An 18,363-nucleotide genomic window follows, 5' to 3' on the forward strand; every position below is an offset into this window, starting at 1 on the left:
TACCCTTTAACAATAAGAGCTCATGTCGACTGAACAAGCCAGCAAACAAACAAACAAACAACATGACAGATACTATCATAAAAACAGCAAAGCCGACAACACAGAGATCACATCCACTACCCCCTTCCCCACCCCGCAAGAACAAAAGTATTTTCAAGAATGATGTTGATTTAGGTGATGTAGGAACATCACAGTATACAACGTCATCTACATTTTTATATTATTGCTGTTTATATGTCGATTTCATGTGTGTCTTTATTTTTAAGATGAATGGTTCATTTACTGTTAAATACACATTTTCTTGTGGCAAATGCCGACAACTTCTTTTAAACATGCGATCCTATTAAAACGGAACGGTCTAAATATGTGGATTTTTCCGTATATAGATGCTTTTTACTTGTGATCACACGATGGGCCTTGCGAATTATTTTCCGTTGACGTTCTTTTTCACCAAGTGAGAAGATACAATAATTCATGCCATCTGGGATTTCTAACACCCAGAGTAGCTAAGACTAATTGTTTGCTTGTTTTTCTATTTACAATTATGTAATAACCTTCACCCCCCCCCCCTATCTTGTCCCAGATCAAAGACTGTCATTGGCGTAAGATTGAGAAGAAATGTGATTTGTTACAGATGTTTGCTGACGTTTCCTTTAAGACTGTCATCCCATTGTTTGGGGCAGATACCAGACGATCAAGTGTGACAGGTGCAACTCCGCTATGGAAACATGTTGCCCTACATTTCAAAACGTGTTATCAAAGCCTGGTTCCTAACTTGCTAAAGGCATTGAAAAACGAAAATACGCGCCAGCATGCTATACACAATTTTTTCATCATGTGCTGTTTTGTTTTAATCGTTTATTCGATTCTTGTTCCAGACACAAAACAGTCAGGCGCATAAGACTAAACACTACCACTACCACACTACTGCTAGATGCTGCATTTGTTTTATATTTACTAAAGAGTCAGTGAATGTGTGTCCATAACATCTGAACACTTTCCCCGCTCTTTTATTCCAGATGCAAGGCAAAACAAGACACATCACGAACGCCATCGGGCTACTGGTATATGTTGAATAGCATCCAGTGCTGGTTGTTATTGTGTATCGTCTCTTCGGCAGTTAATGCCGTTCGAGGCCGAACATCCAGCGTTAACATATACAACAGAAATGAGCTGTATACATGTTTTAACTCTGCCCTCCCATTCTTGTTTCAGATACAAGACAGTGAAGTGCGTACGGCGCGACACCCACGCCACCATGCTGCAGGTGGAACTAACAGAAATGTGGAAGAACGAAACCTTCGTCCTGGCCTACAACTGGTTCCAGAACCTCCTCCGTTCCATCATCCCTCTCCTCGTCTTGGTCGTCCTCAACACCTGCATCGTGGCGGCCCTCCGGAAGACCCGAGCCAACAAGAAGAACACCTCGCGTCATCGCGTGACGCTGATGATGATCATCGTCATCCTGGCGTTCTTGGTGTGCATCACGCCTGACGCCATCATGTCCACCGTTTTCGGGCTAGGGTACACTGAGGCCAACTACTTGGTCAAGGGCATCCGAGAGTTCACCGACACCCTCCTGGCCATCAACGCCGCGACCAACTTCATCATCTACTGTCTGTTCAACAGGATGTTCCGGGACTCGTGCAAGAGCTTGTTCTGTCGCAAGACGACTGTGTCCGTAAAGAAGAAGTGGCAGACGGAGCTGGATGAATCGCAGTACAAGAGACTGAGCGACGGGCAGAAGTCGCAGAACAATTCCAACAATAATGGATCTCCGCCAAAGTTGTGATGCCTGCTGGTGGAAAGGTGAGACTGTTGTTGCGACATTGGAGAGTACAACAGAAAAGGTCATACTATCATGTGTTTTAGAGTATCGGAGGGAATGAGTCTATCCCATACGTGTATGTCAAAGGAGTCTCATTGCGTTGTTCCAGCCAATCAGTCGCCTGGCATTATGAATATTCCTTGATAGTATGTATCGAGGGGATAATTACATTCTACGTGATTTGTTCAAAGGATTCAAGTTTCCAAGCTGCAACTAATTACTCGCGAGACACTATGGGTAGTAATTGTTGAAATGTATCTGATGGAATGGACATCACCCGTAGATGATTGTGTCTGAGTCAAAGGTTTCCCGTTACCCAGCTGCAAACAATCGTTCATCTGGTATCAATATTAGTCATTACTGAAATATCACCTAATCCGCATAGACGTAAGCATATTGATAATGCATTTCTATTGACACCCCCCTCCCTCACACACACACACACACACACACACACACACACACACACACACACACACACACACACACACACACACACACACGCACGCACACACACACACACACACACACACACACACACACACACACACACACACACTATATCTTAATTGTTTCAGAGACAAATACAGATTCAGAGCCAAAGTCAAACATAGAGGCTAAGACACACAAGTGCAGTTGAACCGCTCCAAAAATAGTGACGTTGTGTGTGTGATTCCTCCTCATTTTGACCACGTGATTTAAAACTAGTTTGCTACTATTAATGTTCCTAGGGGACACCGTATCACAGCTGTATACTCCCGTTTGAAAGTGTATCTATCGCGAGATTAAAACGTGGCTTGTTGGGAGTCGGTCAGTTAAGTCGGAGTTGGAAAAAAACAAACCCTTTTTCCCCTTAATATCCTTCGTCAAAAACATATATGAAGTATCATGATATTTTCAATGCGCAGTTCTGGTGAGGTTATGCCCCCTCTTTCTTTCGGCTGGTAACTGGCGCCACCTCGCGGCAAGATCACAGGAGTTGTCTCGCGTTATCACCCCAGAAGCGCTCATTGGCTTGCATTGCCTTATTGGTATCATAATGAAAGCACTCGCTGCTTGGGAACTGAACATCAGCTGCAGCTTTGTAACCATGCTGGTCTGGTCTTGATGGAGACTATGAACATTTGTGAAAGGCATTGGCAAAATCTATAATTATGTGAACAATGTTTGTGGATGTTTTGGAATCATACAGTCGACTGGATCATTCTGACGTCGTTCACGGTTGTGATGAAGGGGTCTGGCGAATCAAATGGATGTTTTTGATGGAGGGGGGATGGACATTTTTTTTTTTAATTTGAAGTGTGTGTTTAGAGGCGAAGCGGTCGAATGTGTAAACAGGGAACATTGTGCCCTCTTGGAATTGACGTGCATGTGATATTCTAGCTTGAGTTTTCTTAACCTTTTCGATGACAAAGGAGATCTGAATGTGCACGCATAATGTTTTTGTTTTTTAATTGGATTCCGGAAATATACACTAATTGGTCTGCTCTGAACTTCCGTTGATGACATTTGCACATGAAACAAAGTGCACGAGCTATCTAAAAACTCCTACTGACCTGCAGGAGCTCATTCCGAAAATCATGACAATAAATGATATCAGAGGATATCATGTGCAGGCAAACATGTTAGTATTTTGAAATGCACAATTGACCTCGCTATTTTGATTCAGCAGAAATTCTTGTTGTTGCTGGACTCCGCACAGAAATTCAGCAGCTTTCACCGGCTGTCCTGAATATAACTAAAATCTTAAGTCGTTAAGAATTCATGACATCGTGTGCAAGACACTTGAATGCTAATTAAGTGTAACATCGTTCCTCAGAACTCGTGCTGTTGACTTCGGAAGTGTTCCGCGGCAAAGCTTTGGAGGATTCTCAGACCTTTTCCGGTTTTGTTTGTATCTATCTGAACCTACTTTGACTTGATCACTAATAGTCAGTATACGTTATGCCTTACAGTGTTTCACTATGTAATGTTTTGTCTTTCAGCTTTAACTGTTTGTGCTCATCTTGTGTTGTCTTATTTTTTCTTCTTATTTTTCGTATTTGTTAAATGTTTTGTCTACCTTTCTTTCATTTAGTCCCCTTTGTCCCTTCTCTATCCGTTTTCTGTGTCTATATATATGTTTACAAATGCTATCGCGAATGGTATGCTGATATATATCCATCGAACATTGCCTATTAATTCAGAAAAAAATGATATGGTGATCTGATCTGATATTTATGTATTGAAATTATGATGTGTGAATAAATTGACAAAGTTACTTGTACGTCTAGGTATGAAAAATATACACAATGGCAGACGGATTATTGCATACCCCCCCCCCCCCCCCTCTTCCCGATATGTGTGTAACGAATTGTTCTAAGTTAAATGCTAGACTTGTGTAACTTGTGTAACTTATTTTTACATGACGAGTATAACTGCTATATCTGGAAGGTGGATCATATTTCAACCAGGTATGGTTTACTCAGATAAAACATACATAATCTAAATTTGCGATTCGTGATATTGTAATTATTTTGGCTGCGTGAAAAGATGTGTTTTTGTTGTTGTTGTTTTTATTCCGGTGTGAAAACGGAAGTGTACGTGTAAAATATTTTGACAAGTATTTTCCTGTGCATGGAAAAATACATACAATATCAGTTTGATGATCCTCTTTGTGTGTGTTGAGCAGATGTCACGACGATAGTTTAGGATTACACTATTAGCTTCATCGGCCTGATGTGTGTGTGTGTGTGTGTGTGTGTGTGTGTGTGTGTGTGTGTGTGTGTGTGTGTGTGTGTGTGTGAGTGTGTGTGTGTGTTGTGTGTGTGTGTGGGTGCATATTTGTGTGTGTGTATGTGTGTGTGTGTGTGTGTGTGTGTGTGTGTGTGTGTGTGTGTATGTGTGTGTGTGTGTGTGAGTGTGTGTGTGTTGTGTGTGTGTGCGTGCATATTTGTGTGTGCATAGGTGTGTGTGTGTGTGTGTGTGTGTGCGTATGTGTGTGTGTGTGTGTGTGTGAGTGTGTGTGTGTGTGTATGTGAGTGTGTGTGTGTGTGTGAGTGTGTGTGTGTTTGTGTGTGTGTGCGTGCATATTTGTGTGTGTGTGTATGTGTGTGTATGTGTGTGTGTGTGTGTGTGTGTGTGTGTGTGTGTGTGTGTGTGTGTGTGCGTGCGTGCGTGCGCATGTGCTTGTTTGTGTGTGGGTGTGTGTAGGTGCGAGTTTGTGTGCGTGTGTGTATGTGTGCGTGTGTGTGTGTGTGTGTGTGTATGTGTGTGTTTGTGTGTGTGTGTGTGTGTGTGTGTGTGTGTGTGTGTGTGTGTGTGTGTGCTTGTATTTTGTGTTATTACTTCCTGGTTATATACAGAGTGTGCTGAACGCATTGACAATATCCAATGCTGGTTCTGATGACCATGCTAGATAGGATTGACGAACCTTGTGCACACGTGTTTAGCAGAGAGAGAGAGAGAGAGAGAGAGAGAGAGAGAGAGAGAGAGAGAGAGAGAGAGAGAGAGAGAGAGAGAGAGAGAGAGAGAGAGAGGGGGGGGGGGGAGCGGGATGGGGTGACATGACAGACATGACATTGACATTGATTTTGTTGTGTAGGCCAACGACCCATTCACAAACATGAGGGAAAAGTAGTATTTAAATTGAAAAGCAAAAATTACACAGAGAGAGACGGAGCGAGAGGCAGTGATTCATTGAGATATGGAAAAACAGGAAGACATTCAGGATCAGAGACAGACACACCGGCAAAGACAGGCAGACACACCGACGATTAGATAGAACGAGAATAGCTTGTGGTCGTCAGAAGTGGTAACAGCTGTAGAAAGCAATCGTACTGAAAGCGGTTATGCTTGATTTTGCTTCTTAAATTAGCATGAATGAAATTGTAGATGGGTATGCGTATACATATTGTGTACGTTTAATGTGTAACAGTGCCAGTTCGTATTCCATGTTAACCAGTGAAATATTTGTGTTGGTTTGCTTGTGTTGTTGGTCCCATAAGGCGAAGTTAACAATATTACTTTTAGTCAACAACAACAACAAAAAACAAAACAAAAAAAAGGCAAAAAAGAAAGGGTTGACGCAGCCTGCATGCAACTGAGATTTAAAAAAATAAATAAAAAAAAAAGTTTAAAAAAAAAATAAAAATATTACTTTTAGCCACGACATATCAAGGAGAGAATTTGCTCTGGGGGTAGTAACCGGGACTTGAGAATAGCTTATTATAAAACTGATCACATGTTGCGGTGAATGAAGGAAGGGAGCGAAATGCATGTGATTGCGAAGACAGTATTTCATTACTTGAAATCAACCCTGCCTCTCGTGTTACCAGATGTGTTAGGTAACATGGCTAAAAAAAATAGGGTCGGTAGGTCGGGATTTTTTTTTATTTTTTTTTACCCCAAATGTAGACCAATAAAACTAACTTTAAAAATCGCGCAAAGAGACTGGATTCACTATACATAGAGACAAGACACTCAACACATTTACAAATCGTCAGCGGACTTTCGTTTTCACACGTTTTTGTTGTTCATTTTCTCACCCTGTCCTTTACCACCAAAAAAGAAAAAAAAAGTTTTTCAGTTTGGAAAAAAAAAGTTTAGGGTCGGCGCCGAAATTTAGGGTCGGTCGGGTGACCAGAAACAGACAATTTTTTTTTGGCCTTAGACTAATCATGCAGATACATAGTATGTGTCAACTTAAACTGGTCGGGATTACGCTTACTGTTATAATGGCTTGTCGGATCAAGGCATCCGTAGATTGCGAGTTGGTAGATTATTTTGTTCTAACTGCTTGCCTTTGTTAATAAACTCGTTAGATATAGAAAGCCAATAATAGAGTTATAACAACGGTTAATTGTGAAGTATTTAACGTCATTATGACTTCCTCTGATATGCATTTTAATGACTTGAGAGGATTTTTTTTGATTTCATTGACCAAAGATATATATTTTTCGGGGTTTGTACTAACATGTTTAACTGATCATCAGTGTCGTTCACCATCGCAAGCAGCTTTCAATGTCGCAGTAAATTGTGTTTTACCCCTACACCTCAAAAAAAAAAAAAAAAGACCACACAAGACATCAGTTTCTAAGAGATAAAAAAAAGGTTAAAACAAAACAAATCTTATCATTTTGACATGAGGTTGTGAGACAGAATAAAGGGTTGTAGAACAAGGGGCAGACACATCAGTAGTAAAGATTTCATTTGAAAGTATTACATATTGAAATGACTGAAAAAGAAAGAAAATAGTGTTGCCAAAAGTCGAACTCAAAGTTTTCCTTTTTAGAATTTGTCATTTTAAAAGATGGCTGCTCGGTTGCTTGCCTGATCCCTTTGTTTGAGAAAGATAACTTCCACAAACAATTTGTAACTTGTACATTATGCAGACGTATTCTCCCTGTTCATTTGCGGTATGTGCCGACAGTGTCTGCGACATAACTTGTGCTAATTTACTTCCAGCACATTTACATTCCGGAGGTTGCAAACTATTTATTTTCTCAGAATTCATTTGCAATTCAAAGTGTGACACGAACACAACGCATTTGCATTTTAACCGTTGAATTCGAAGGTTGGAAAACATGGCGCTGTGAACTAGTTTACGTGCGTAAAGGTCGCAAAATGTGTCTTTGAACCTAAATGTTTGTTTGTTTGTTTGTTTGCTTAACGCCCAGCCGACCACGAAGGGCCATATCAGGGCGGTGCTGCTTTGACATATAACGTGCGCCACACACAAGACAGAAGTCGCAGCACAGGCTTCATGTCTCACCCAGTCACATTATTCTGACACTGGACCAACCAGTCCTAGCACTAACCCCATAATGCCAGACGACAGGCGGAGCAGCCACCAGATTGCCAATTTTAAAGTCTTAGGTACGACCCGGCCGGGGTTCGAACCCACGACCTCCCGATCACGGGGCGGACGCCTTACCACTAGGCCAACCGTGCCGGTAAACCTAAATGCATGCGCGAGCTTTCGGTATATAATTGTATCAGCGGTCGTTTTGTCTGCATTTTAATGAGGTAGTTTTCAATACGTGTGAAATTAAACGCAACAGTTGCATCGCCCAGGGACTACAGAGTTGCTAAAACTGTGTAATATAATCACTTGCCATGGAGAAGTGGGGGTCCCGCACCGCTTGAAATTGTTCGATTGTGGATAAGCATGCCTGACAAAGGTTCCAAGGGGAAATGCAAATGAATAACGGTATGGTCTCACAATCTTCAACACTGCCTAAATTAAGCATGTTATAGTTAACATCTACAGCAACATGTAAACTCTCTCTCTTTTTGGTTTTACTCGAAAAAAAGCCTCAATCACCCACGGGTGGAAACTAAGTTATCTCATCTTATCACCAAGTAAACTATAAAACGCTAAACGACAACATGACATAACACATAAGATTTTATTTCAACCACGTGCATTACACAGGAATATATTTTGGTTTGAATTCATTCAATACATAGTACATTCAGACACAACAATCGAACACCCCCAAACTAACCCACCAACCCAAAATGTGATTAAATTAACCTCAACCCTGGCACTGACTAACATTAAACATGCAACACTGTATTGTGCCATGCACTTCGCCAGTTATGGACGCACACGTGGCGATGGTGGAGCGAGCAGCAAAACCGCGCTTATTACAAACCTGTATCTCTAAGGGGCTCCGCTCACATAATTATGTACCTTCAGCAGGACCGACGACGCACTGCAGTTGATCCCAGCCCGCTACACGTGGTATGAAAAAACAAGTCGCGTAAGGCGAAAATACAACATTTAGTCAAGTAGCTGTCGAACTCACAGAATGAAACTGAACGCAATGCCATTTTTCAGCAAGATCGTAATACGATACTATACTATACTCGTAGCATCGTCAGTCCACCGCTCATGGCAAAGGCAGTGAAATTGACAAGAAGAGCGGGGTAGTAGTTGCGCTAAGAAGGATAGCACACTTTTCTGTACCTCTCTTCGTTTTAACTTTCTGAACGTGTTTTTAATCCAAACATATCATATCTATATGTTTTTGGAATCAGGAACCGACAAGGAATAAGATGAAAGTGTTTTTAAATTGATTTCGAAAATTTAATTTTGATAATAATTTTTATATTTTTAATTTTCAGAGCTTGTTTTTAATCCAAATATAACACATTTATATGTTTTTGGAATCAGAAAATGATGGAGAATAAGATGAACGTAAATTTGGATCGTTTTATACAATTTTTTTTTTTTTTACAACTTTCAGATTTTTAATGACCAAAGTCATTAATTAAATTTTAAGCCACCACGCTGAAATGCAATACTGAAGTCCGGGCTTTGTCGGAGATTACTTGACCAAAATTTCAACCAATTTGGTTGAAAAATGAGAGCGTGAGCGTGAGAGCGTGACAGTGCCGCCTCAACTTTCACGAAAAGCCGGATATGACGTCATCAAAGACATTTATCAAAAAAAATGAAAAAAACGTCTGAGGATATCATACCCAGGAACTCTCATGTCAAATTTCATAAAGATCGGTCCAGTAGTTTAGTCTGAATCGCTCTACACACACACACACAGACAGACAGACAGACAGACAGACAGACAGACACACACACACACACACACACACACACACACACATACACCACGACCCTCGTCTCGATTCCCCCCTCTACGTTAAAACATTTAGTCAAAACTTGACTAAATGTAAAAACAGGCCAAGTACTCGTCATAATCCTTGTCGCGGCATAAATAATAGGCCGTGCGTCGTCTGTGCCGCTGAACTTGGCTGCGCAGGTATATTCTGCCCATAAGATTAGCGCGTCAAATACTCAGGGTCGAACGGTAGGACGAAAATTATGACTAACCCGTTGCTGCAGTTAGCAGTACGCTGACATCTGTTGAACTCGATGCGCATAAAAACAAAGCCGAGTGTTGGTTGCTCAAATCAGAGTTTTTGACTATTCGTTTTCCTTGGCAGACGCTGTCTAATTCGATGGGAATATCCGAAACGACGACATTTCTGTTTCTTTCTATAAGCTGAGGGGTTTTTTTTCCGTTCGATTCTGGGTTTATGATGAAAAGGCAGGATTAGTTCGTTTTTCAAAATTATGTCTTAGAGATTTACAATATAATCGGTGCGTACGTCCAGGAAGTAATAAGGTTTTGCTGTCTGAATTATCATATTTAGATATTGAAAATTCGGTCGTATTTAATCGAAGACAAGGCAAAGACCTGTGATCTAAACTTAAACGTCAAAAACCCACACAGCGACTCAACACAACACGGTGATGGATGGCCCGTTTAGCGCTCGTGTTTCTCTCGTTGCAGTCGTGTTTTGCTCTACTTCCACGCCAAACGTATCTTCAGGCAATTGCAATATGACTGTCTCCTCGATCATGCCTTCTATATATGTCTATGACGTATATCGGTAACGGTCACACCTGTTAAAAGGCAGGAGGAGAGTGAAAGTACTCCTATACTCACCTACCGCACCTTCACACTAGGCAGTAATACCTTCTTCTTCTTCTTCTTCTTCTTCTTCTTCTTCTTCTTCTTCTTCTTCTTCTTCTTCTTCTTCTTCTTCTTCTTCTTCTTCTTCTTCTTCTTCTTCTTCTTCTTCTTCTTCTTCTTCTTCTTCTTCTTCTTCTTCTTCTTCTTCTTCTTCTTCTTCTTCTTCTTCTTCTTCTTCTTCGTTCATGGGCTTAGACTCCCACGTTCACTCATGTGTTTAGCACGAGTGGATGTTTACGTGTATGGCCGTTTTTACCCCGCCATTCAGGCAGCATACGCCGATTTCGGGAGAGGCATGCTGGGTATTTTCGTGTTTCTATAACCTACCAAAACGTTGTCCAAAACCATGCAGTCTACGATTAGAAACACAACCTTCGTGTGACAGAAACTGATCAAAACATAACTCTGTGTTAAATCTCGGCGGTCACTTTGTCATATTTAGCAGCCAATATGTGCGTCAGTCAAACTGATTTATTTTTTTCAGATTCACAGAACGGTTTGGAGTGTCCAATTTCAGGGGAGAAAACAGCGCGTGGAGACGAGTCTGATCTCCTCGCTACCATGATATTTGGTCAAAGTAGAAGACGAAAAAGAAACCCATGCCAACATGCTTTTCTGCGCGTCATGCATGTTTCTTTAGTTAAACAGAAGGCCACCTAAACCCCGTCTTGCAGGGATTGGCTATTGTATGGCATGTTGCAAATCTGTTAAAGCCGAGGGCTGCATGCGGACTTTAAAATGTATCAGAACCTGTTTACAGGAAGGTACACAGGCTCCGCACACTGAGTCCAAGCTGTCGCTATAAGGGAAGCTGACAAACAGGCGACCGGCATGTAACCTAAGGATTTGTATATGGAGATTATGCGGCATGTTGCATATCCGTTGACGCTTGATTCAGCCCATTGTAAATATCTTAGAACCGGTTGACAGAAAGATATGCATGGTTTTGGTCCCTAAGTGAAAGCTGCCGCTACCCGAAGATCTTTTAAGATCTCGCAATCTGGCTACTTCAGCAAGATAACGTAACGTTTTGTGTTGTCAATAATTAAGCAGGACGTTATTCAATGTTGTATCATGACATGAACAATATATATGGAAATTAGGATTTATAATAATTAAACGTTCCAACACTATACGTTTCTTGGTTTTGTTTTTATTCTGAATGTTGGAACGTTGGCAGTCTATTTGTTTTTATTGTGAATGTTGGAACGTTGGCAGTCTATTTGTTTTTATTGTGAATGTTGGAACGTTGGCAATCTATTTGTTTTTATTCTGAATGTTGGAACGTTGGCAGTCTATTTGTTTTTATTCTGAATGTTGGAACGTTGGCAGTCTATTTGTTTTTATTCTGAATGTTGGAACGTTGGCAGTCTATTTGTTTTTATTCTGAATGTTGGAACGTTGGCAGTCTATTTGTTTTTATTCTGAATGTTGGAACGTTGGCAGTCTATATGTTTTTATTCTGAATGTTGGAACGTTGGCAGTCTATTTGTTTTTGGATTACTTCAGAAACACTAAAGTATGTGGGTGATCTGATTTGGCCTATTATGGTCCGCTGGACCCGAAAAGCAACAGCTAACTATGGGTGATTTGTGTGATCGTGGCCGACCAATCTTACGCAACAATGGCACATTTCTTAATCTGCACATTCTTTGATCAGACAATACACTTTCTTTCTTCAAATGACCGTAGTTCGAACTCATGTTTTGAGGCTTCTGGTTCTTGTATTGGTAATTTCACCCGACTTCCAACTTCGTAACTTGTTGCTTACATAAGAACATATGGATTTTTGACAGTACCCAAGCGCATTGCCACCCGACCTTACAACCTTTCGTCCGAAGAATAAACCCTGTTGTGTCGGTAAACGCATTGTTTTACACAGTGATATTATATGTATGAAAGAGATGCGTTTACGAGTTGCTTTTCTCTTGAGCAAATCACAACTCTCTTGCCGCTCCTTCAGTCTGAATACATGTAATTTGAGAATACAGATAATCGACTTATTTCTGATTCTCTTTAGGAAGACAAATGGATCCATTGTTTTGTCAGTTAGCGGGAGTCCTCCGGAGAGATTTATTCTCCGAGCTAACGTTGTTATTTGTTCTCTCGATAAAGGTTAGGATTAAGACGTATTGCCTGGATTTTTAAACAAAAAGAAACAGAAAACACACCAGTAACCAGGTTAGGTACTTGTATATCAATATTTCGGCATGTAACTGCCTTGTTTTATATCAATATTTGTATATCAATATTTCGGCATGTAACTGCCTTCTTTTATATCATTATTGTTATATCAAAAGTGCGGCATGCCTTGCCTGGATGTGTGTAAAGTTGTACTTATGTGAGATTCCAATACAGGCCCCTTCGCGCTAATGTCACATGGTCACGAGCTCAAATGGAAACAAGTGCAGGACGGACAGACGTTGTGAATTCAAGGCAACACTGTCGCCTAACGAAGTGTTCCGCTCATCACAACTCAAGTACTAGCTTGTTGATATATGATTATGTTATCGTGTTTGGAGAGAGAGAGAGAGAGAGAGAGAGAGAGAGAGAGAGAGAGAGAGAGAGAGATAAAGAGAGAGAGAGAGGGGGAGAGAGAGAGAGAGAGAGAGAGAGGGAGAGAGATAGAGAGAAGAGAGAGAGAGAAGGCAAACAGGTTGACACTATTATATATCGTGTTTGGAAAGAGAGAGAGAGAGAGAGAGAGAGAGAGAGAGAGAGAGAGAGAGAGAGAGAGAGAGAGAGCGAAAGCGAGAGAGAAAGAGTGAGAGAGAGAAGAGAGAGAGAGAGAGAGAGAGTGAGAGAGAGAGAAGAGAGAGAGAGAGAGAGAGAGAGACTGAGAGACAGAGATAAACAGACAGACAGACAGACAGACAGAGACAAAGAGGGAAAGATAAGGCTGATACAAATCAGATCACACAGTTGTGCTCACTCTTCCTAAACGGGTCAGTCGTAAATCTACACCCTTTCACACACGACAACAACTGAGACGAAGTACTCCGAAATCGGTATCGCTTCGTCACTTAATGCACATGTGAACAGCAGTTGGGTCAAATGACATCAGATCCTACCGCTACGCACTCCACAAATTATAGTTAGCATTACTGTCAAGCGTCACATTAATAATCGTGTTTCTATCAATTTGCAACATCACTTACACGAATTCGTGTCGTGTTTTATAAATTCAAATGGTAATAATAGAAGAGTTATATCCGCCATTTCTGTCATATCTATCTAATGATGTCAGCAGGTTGTTTGTATTTTGCTGAAGTCATCTTCGGATTTTCCCTTCTGTTTGCTTCACTCACCAAATAACGTTCAGGGCACAACTTGATTGCGGAATAAGGTCAGCAAGAGTTGTTTGCACTTTTTTGTTAGTGTAAGCCTTGCCTGATACTTATTAGTTGTAAGTTTTACTGTTAACATATACTTAATATGTGTTGGTTTATAATTGCGTATAGAACAGGTTTAAAAAAAGGAAATCTTTGAATCTCAGTCCCTTTGAAATAAACTGCACTCACCGACTCTCTCTCTCTCTCTCTCTCTCTCTCTCTCTCTCTCTCTCTCTCTCTCTCTCTGTCTCTCTATCTCTCTATCTCTCTCTCTCTCTTTCTTTCTCTCTCTTTCTCTCTTTCTCTTTTTCTTTCTCTCTCTCTCTCTCTCTCTCTCTCTCTGTCTCTCTCTCTTTTTCTTTCTCTCTCTCTCTCTTTCTCGCCCCTCCCCCTCTCCCTCCTCCCGCAACTTCCCTGCCTCTCTCCCTTCCGCTGAAGTGTCTGTCCAGACGTATACGAGTGGAGGTTGCCTGATTGTATCGAGGTGTATGCATCTATTTGTGTCTCTGCCGGCATTTCTGTGATTGGCGAGACATACAGAAAAGACTGAAAGAACGAGCTTCTTCTGAAAGCAGAAGATGATATATAGGTATGCAAATACGCATTCATTTCATCATGCTTCACTCGACGAATACAGGCACCCTTTCCAAAATGACAACCCTGGATGAACAGAATCTTGACCCAAGGCAGAACTAATTCACAACGACTATAGTTTGAGGAGAATGAACAAGCAATGGCTGTACGGAATACAGCAGAAAGAAACAAGTCGCGTAAGGCGAAAATACAACATTTAGCCAAGCTCAGTCGAACTCACAGAATGAAACTGAACGCATTGGATTTTTTTCCGCAAGACTGTACACTCGTAGCATCGTCTGTCCACCGCTCGTGGCAAAGGCAGTGAAATTAACAATCCAGAAAAGCGCGGTAGCGGTTGCGCTGAGGAGGCTAGCACGCTTTTCTATATCTCTATTCTTTTTAACTTTCTGAACGTGTCTTTAATCCAAACATATCATATCTATACGTTTTTGGAATCAGGAACGGACAAGGAATACGATGAAATTGTTTTTAAATCGATTTTGGAAATTTAATTTTAATCATAATGTTTATATTTTATATTTTCCAGGGCCGGACTACCGGGGGGTTATGGGGGTTGCGCACCCCCCCCCCCCCCCCTAGCCTAAACATGTACCTTATTTATTTAATTGTTTTTTTATTATTGCTTATTGTATGCCGTTTCATGCAAGGAGCGACCATTTTCCTATCTCGTAATATGACCTACCCATCAGCTTCAGGGGGCTTCGCCCCCTGACCCCCACAACGAGGGGGGGGGGGGGGAGGTTCTAGGGTTTCCAGAACCCCCCAGCCAAAAAATAAAAATATTGAATGAGGTATGCATTTCTTTATTTTACATTGAGTTTCAATTTTTGGGGTATTAATCAGTGACAAAATCTGCTGCCTGAAACTGGTAATGATCATCCTCAGAATGCACCAGATTGCACCATTTTGCATCCTTTTTTTCAAAATTTTCCGGGGGGGCATGCCCCCGGACCCCCCTAGCAAGCTAGGCGCTTCGCGCCGTCGGCTCGGCGCTTTGCGCCTTCACACCCATATCTTCACAATATACTTTTGAAAAAAAACACCCATAAAATGAACTGATCCGCCCCTGTCGCCAGGGGGGACATCCCCCTGGGCCACCACTGACAACCCCCCCCCCCTCCTCTTCGCCTAGTCCGGCCCTGTTTTCAGAGATTGTTTTTAATCCGAATATAACATATTTATATGTTTTTGGAATCAGAAGATAATGAAGAATACAATACACGTAATTTGGAATCGTTTTATAAAATAAATATTTTAATTACAATTTTTCGATATTTAATGACCAAACTCATTCATTAGTTTTTAAGCTACCAAGCTGAAATGCAAAACCAAAGTCCGGCCTTTGTCGAACATTTCTTTGCCAAAATGTCAATCAATTTGATTGAAAAATAAGAATGTGACAGTGCCGCCTCAACTTTTACAAAAAGCCGGATATGACGTCATCAAAGGTATTTATCGAAAAAAATGAAAAAAGCGTCCGGGGATATCATTCCCAGGAACTCTCATGTCAAATTTCATAAAGATCGGTCCAGTAGTTTAGTCTGAATCGCTCTACACACACACACGCACAGACACACACACACACACACAGACACAGACACACATACACCACGACCCTCGTCTCGATTCCCCCCTCCATGTTAAAACATTTAGTCAAAACTTGACTAAATGTAAAAAGGCGAAGGGAAGTAAAGGAGGAGGGGGGGGGGGGGGTGATGCTTGCACGTCACAGAAGTACGCATGCATCATTTGTCCAGCATTACGAAATCCTTTTTGAAGAGAAAACTGAAAACCGTGCAGAGATAAGGAAAAAGGATGACGATGGTGGGAGTGGGGTAGATGGGATGACGGTGAAGGAGTGGGGCTTGTGAGGGCTTGTCAAATTGAAATCCTACTAATTCATAGACTGCTAGCAGCCTGATTGACGTCACCCAGTATTAAATCGTCACTCTCCCCAAAAAAGCTTTTCTCCGGAACTCCTATCAAATTTAACTAATTTTGCCATTGTCAACAAAATGTTGAACCTTCGGTGACTGACAGCATCATACGGCGTACAGATTTCGTCCCCGGAGAGAGGGAATGTCTCCGATACTCGCATCAAATTAAGCTATTTTTTTTTCCAAAATGAACTCATGACATGTTGAATCATAGGTGACGGACACCATTATATGACGTGGAGTGTCATCCATCCCGAAAGGAAGGGGCTATGTCTTCGATACTCGTATCAAATTTAGCTAATTTTGACAAATTGAACGTATACAATCTTAAATCCTAGGTGACTGACACTATCATATGATGTGGAGTGTACGTGACAGGGCACGACTTTCGGACAAGAAAGCTATGGCGTGTTTTATTTTACTAGCTTCGTTATCATTGCAACATCCTGGGTTTCAGCTGCAGGGCTTTCTGAGGATACATTGCTTGAGCATACTTATTGAGCATTCACAATTTCACTCATGTGTAAAGTGCACCGCAGTATTTGATGTAAACACATGTGTGTGTTAATGTGTGTGTGTGCGTGCGTGCGTGTGTGTGTGTGTGTGTGTGTGTGTGTGTGTGTGTGTGTGTGTGTGTGTGTGTGTGAAAGAGAGAGAGAGAGAGAGTGTGTGTGTGTGTGTGTGTGTGTGTGTGTGTGTGTGTGTGTGTGTGTGTGTACGTGTGTGTTTGTGTGTGTGTGTGTGTGTGTGTGTGTGTGTGTATGTGTCTGTATGTCTGAATATGCCTGTGTCTGTCTGTCTGTCTGTGTGCGTGCTTGCTTGTCTGCCTGACTGTCTGTCTGTAAGACATGGAGGCAGAGACAGAGAGGCAAACAGAAGTAGCAACATACACACGGTTGATATACAATATGTTTTGCCAATATGTGTGAATGATATGCCTGCCTCTTTTTTTGCACAGTTGATTTGTGTGTGTGTGATTGGGTGTTTTTAAGTGAGTTTGCTCAAGGCAACATGAGCTTTTGGGAAGCATTGCATTTTTGTTTATTCTGGAAACGATTGTGTCAGTTAATACATCTTCAACAACCACTAGTCTTATGTATGTACGATGTGTCTTTCATCGAATACTGTATTCTATATACCATGTAAGGTTTTAATTTTAATTTTAAATGTGTCAAGCGCAAAGAGCATAATTGTAAAGTTATGATGTTGCGCTATATAAATGCTCATTTATTATTATATTATTATTATTATTAAGGTGCACCAATGACATACATGCGCATACTTTTAAAAGTGCATACTTCTGTTTCTCCCTGTTGATGTTTTGTTTCAAATATTATTTCGCGTGGAAACATTGGCTGCACGCTCACATGTGGACATAAGCGGGTATCAAGTAGAGCCATGCGAAACTGTGAGGTGTGTGATATTGTGTGATATTGTGTGATATTGTGTGATATTGTGTGACGATAGATTGCCGTCGTTTGAGAGCGATTTATGTAACTATATAGTACATATCTTCAACGCGTAAGTAAGTGTTTATGATGAAGATTAAACAAAAACTGGGGTGTTTTTTCCCCTCTACATTGTAGTCGATAAAACCACAATAAGACTTCACTGACTCCGGTAAGCTCGTCATAAGTATGTAATATTGTATGTCGATCGATTGCCGTCGTTTGAGAGCGATGTATGTAACTACATAGTACATCTCTTCAACGCGTAAGTAAGTGTTTATGATGAAGATTAAACAAAAACCGGGGTGTTCCATTCGGACATGTTTTTGTTTGTGTGTGTGTTTAAGGTATATCAGGCTATGAGGATGTGTAACAAGATTTATAAAGTACCGACTGTACAAGAATATGACTTTAAAGGAACCTTTTACCTTTTACTGTGATACGCATTTAATGCGATTAAAAAAAAATGTACAGAGTAGGCCGAGTGCAAAACAGAGAATGAGATCAATGCTGAGTCAATCCCGCATGACAAGAACCAACTAGAAATGAAATACACTGACAACAAAAAATCGAGTCATTAAATTAAAATGCGTATAGAAAAGTACATGATGAGTTATTTTACATTCAACTAAAGTATATGAATCATGAGAAGAAAAAAAGCTTATTGTGCATGACCTGTAAGTTATGCACGATGACTTTAAACATGCTTTTGTCTAGAGCAATTATGTACTCTCATCCGAA

General features: G+C 41.0%; 1 protein-coding gene across 1 annotated transcript in view; it reads left to right on the forward strand.

Moving 5' to 3' along the window:
* The window catches only part of LOC138946555 (nociceptin receptor-like), a 13,973-nt gene extending 9,500 nt beyond the window's left edge, over positions 1–4,473 (forward strand). The window contains exon 2 of the mRNA XM_070317997.1: positions 1,216–4,473. Coding sequence (XP_070174098.1) covers positions 1,216–1,792 — 577 coding nt within the window. The 3' untranslated portion in view covers positions 1,793–4,473. The remainder of the gene's footprint in view (positions 1–1,215) is intronic.
* Positions 4,474–18,363: the final 13,890 nt, after the last annotated feature.

This window comes from Littorina saxatilis, linkage group LG14 (assembly GCF_037325665.1).
Source record: "Littorina saxatilis isolate snail1 linkage group LG14, US_GU_Lsax_2.0, whole genome shotgun sequence".
NCBI lineage: Eukaryota > Metazoa > Mollusca > Gastropoda > Littorinimorpha > Littorinidae > Littorina > Littorina saxatilis.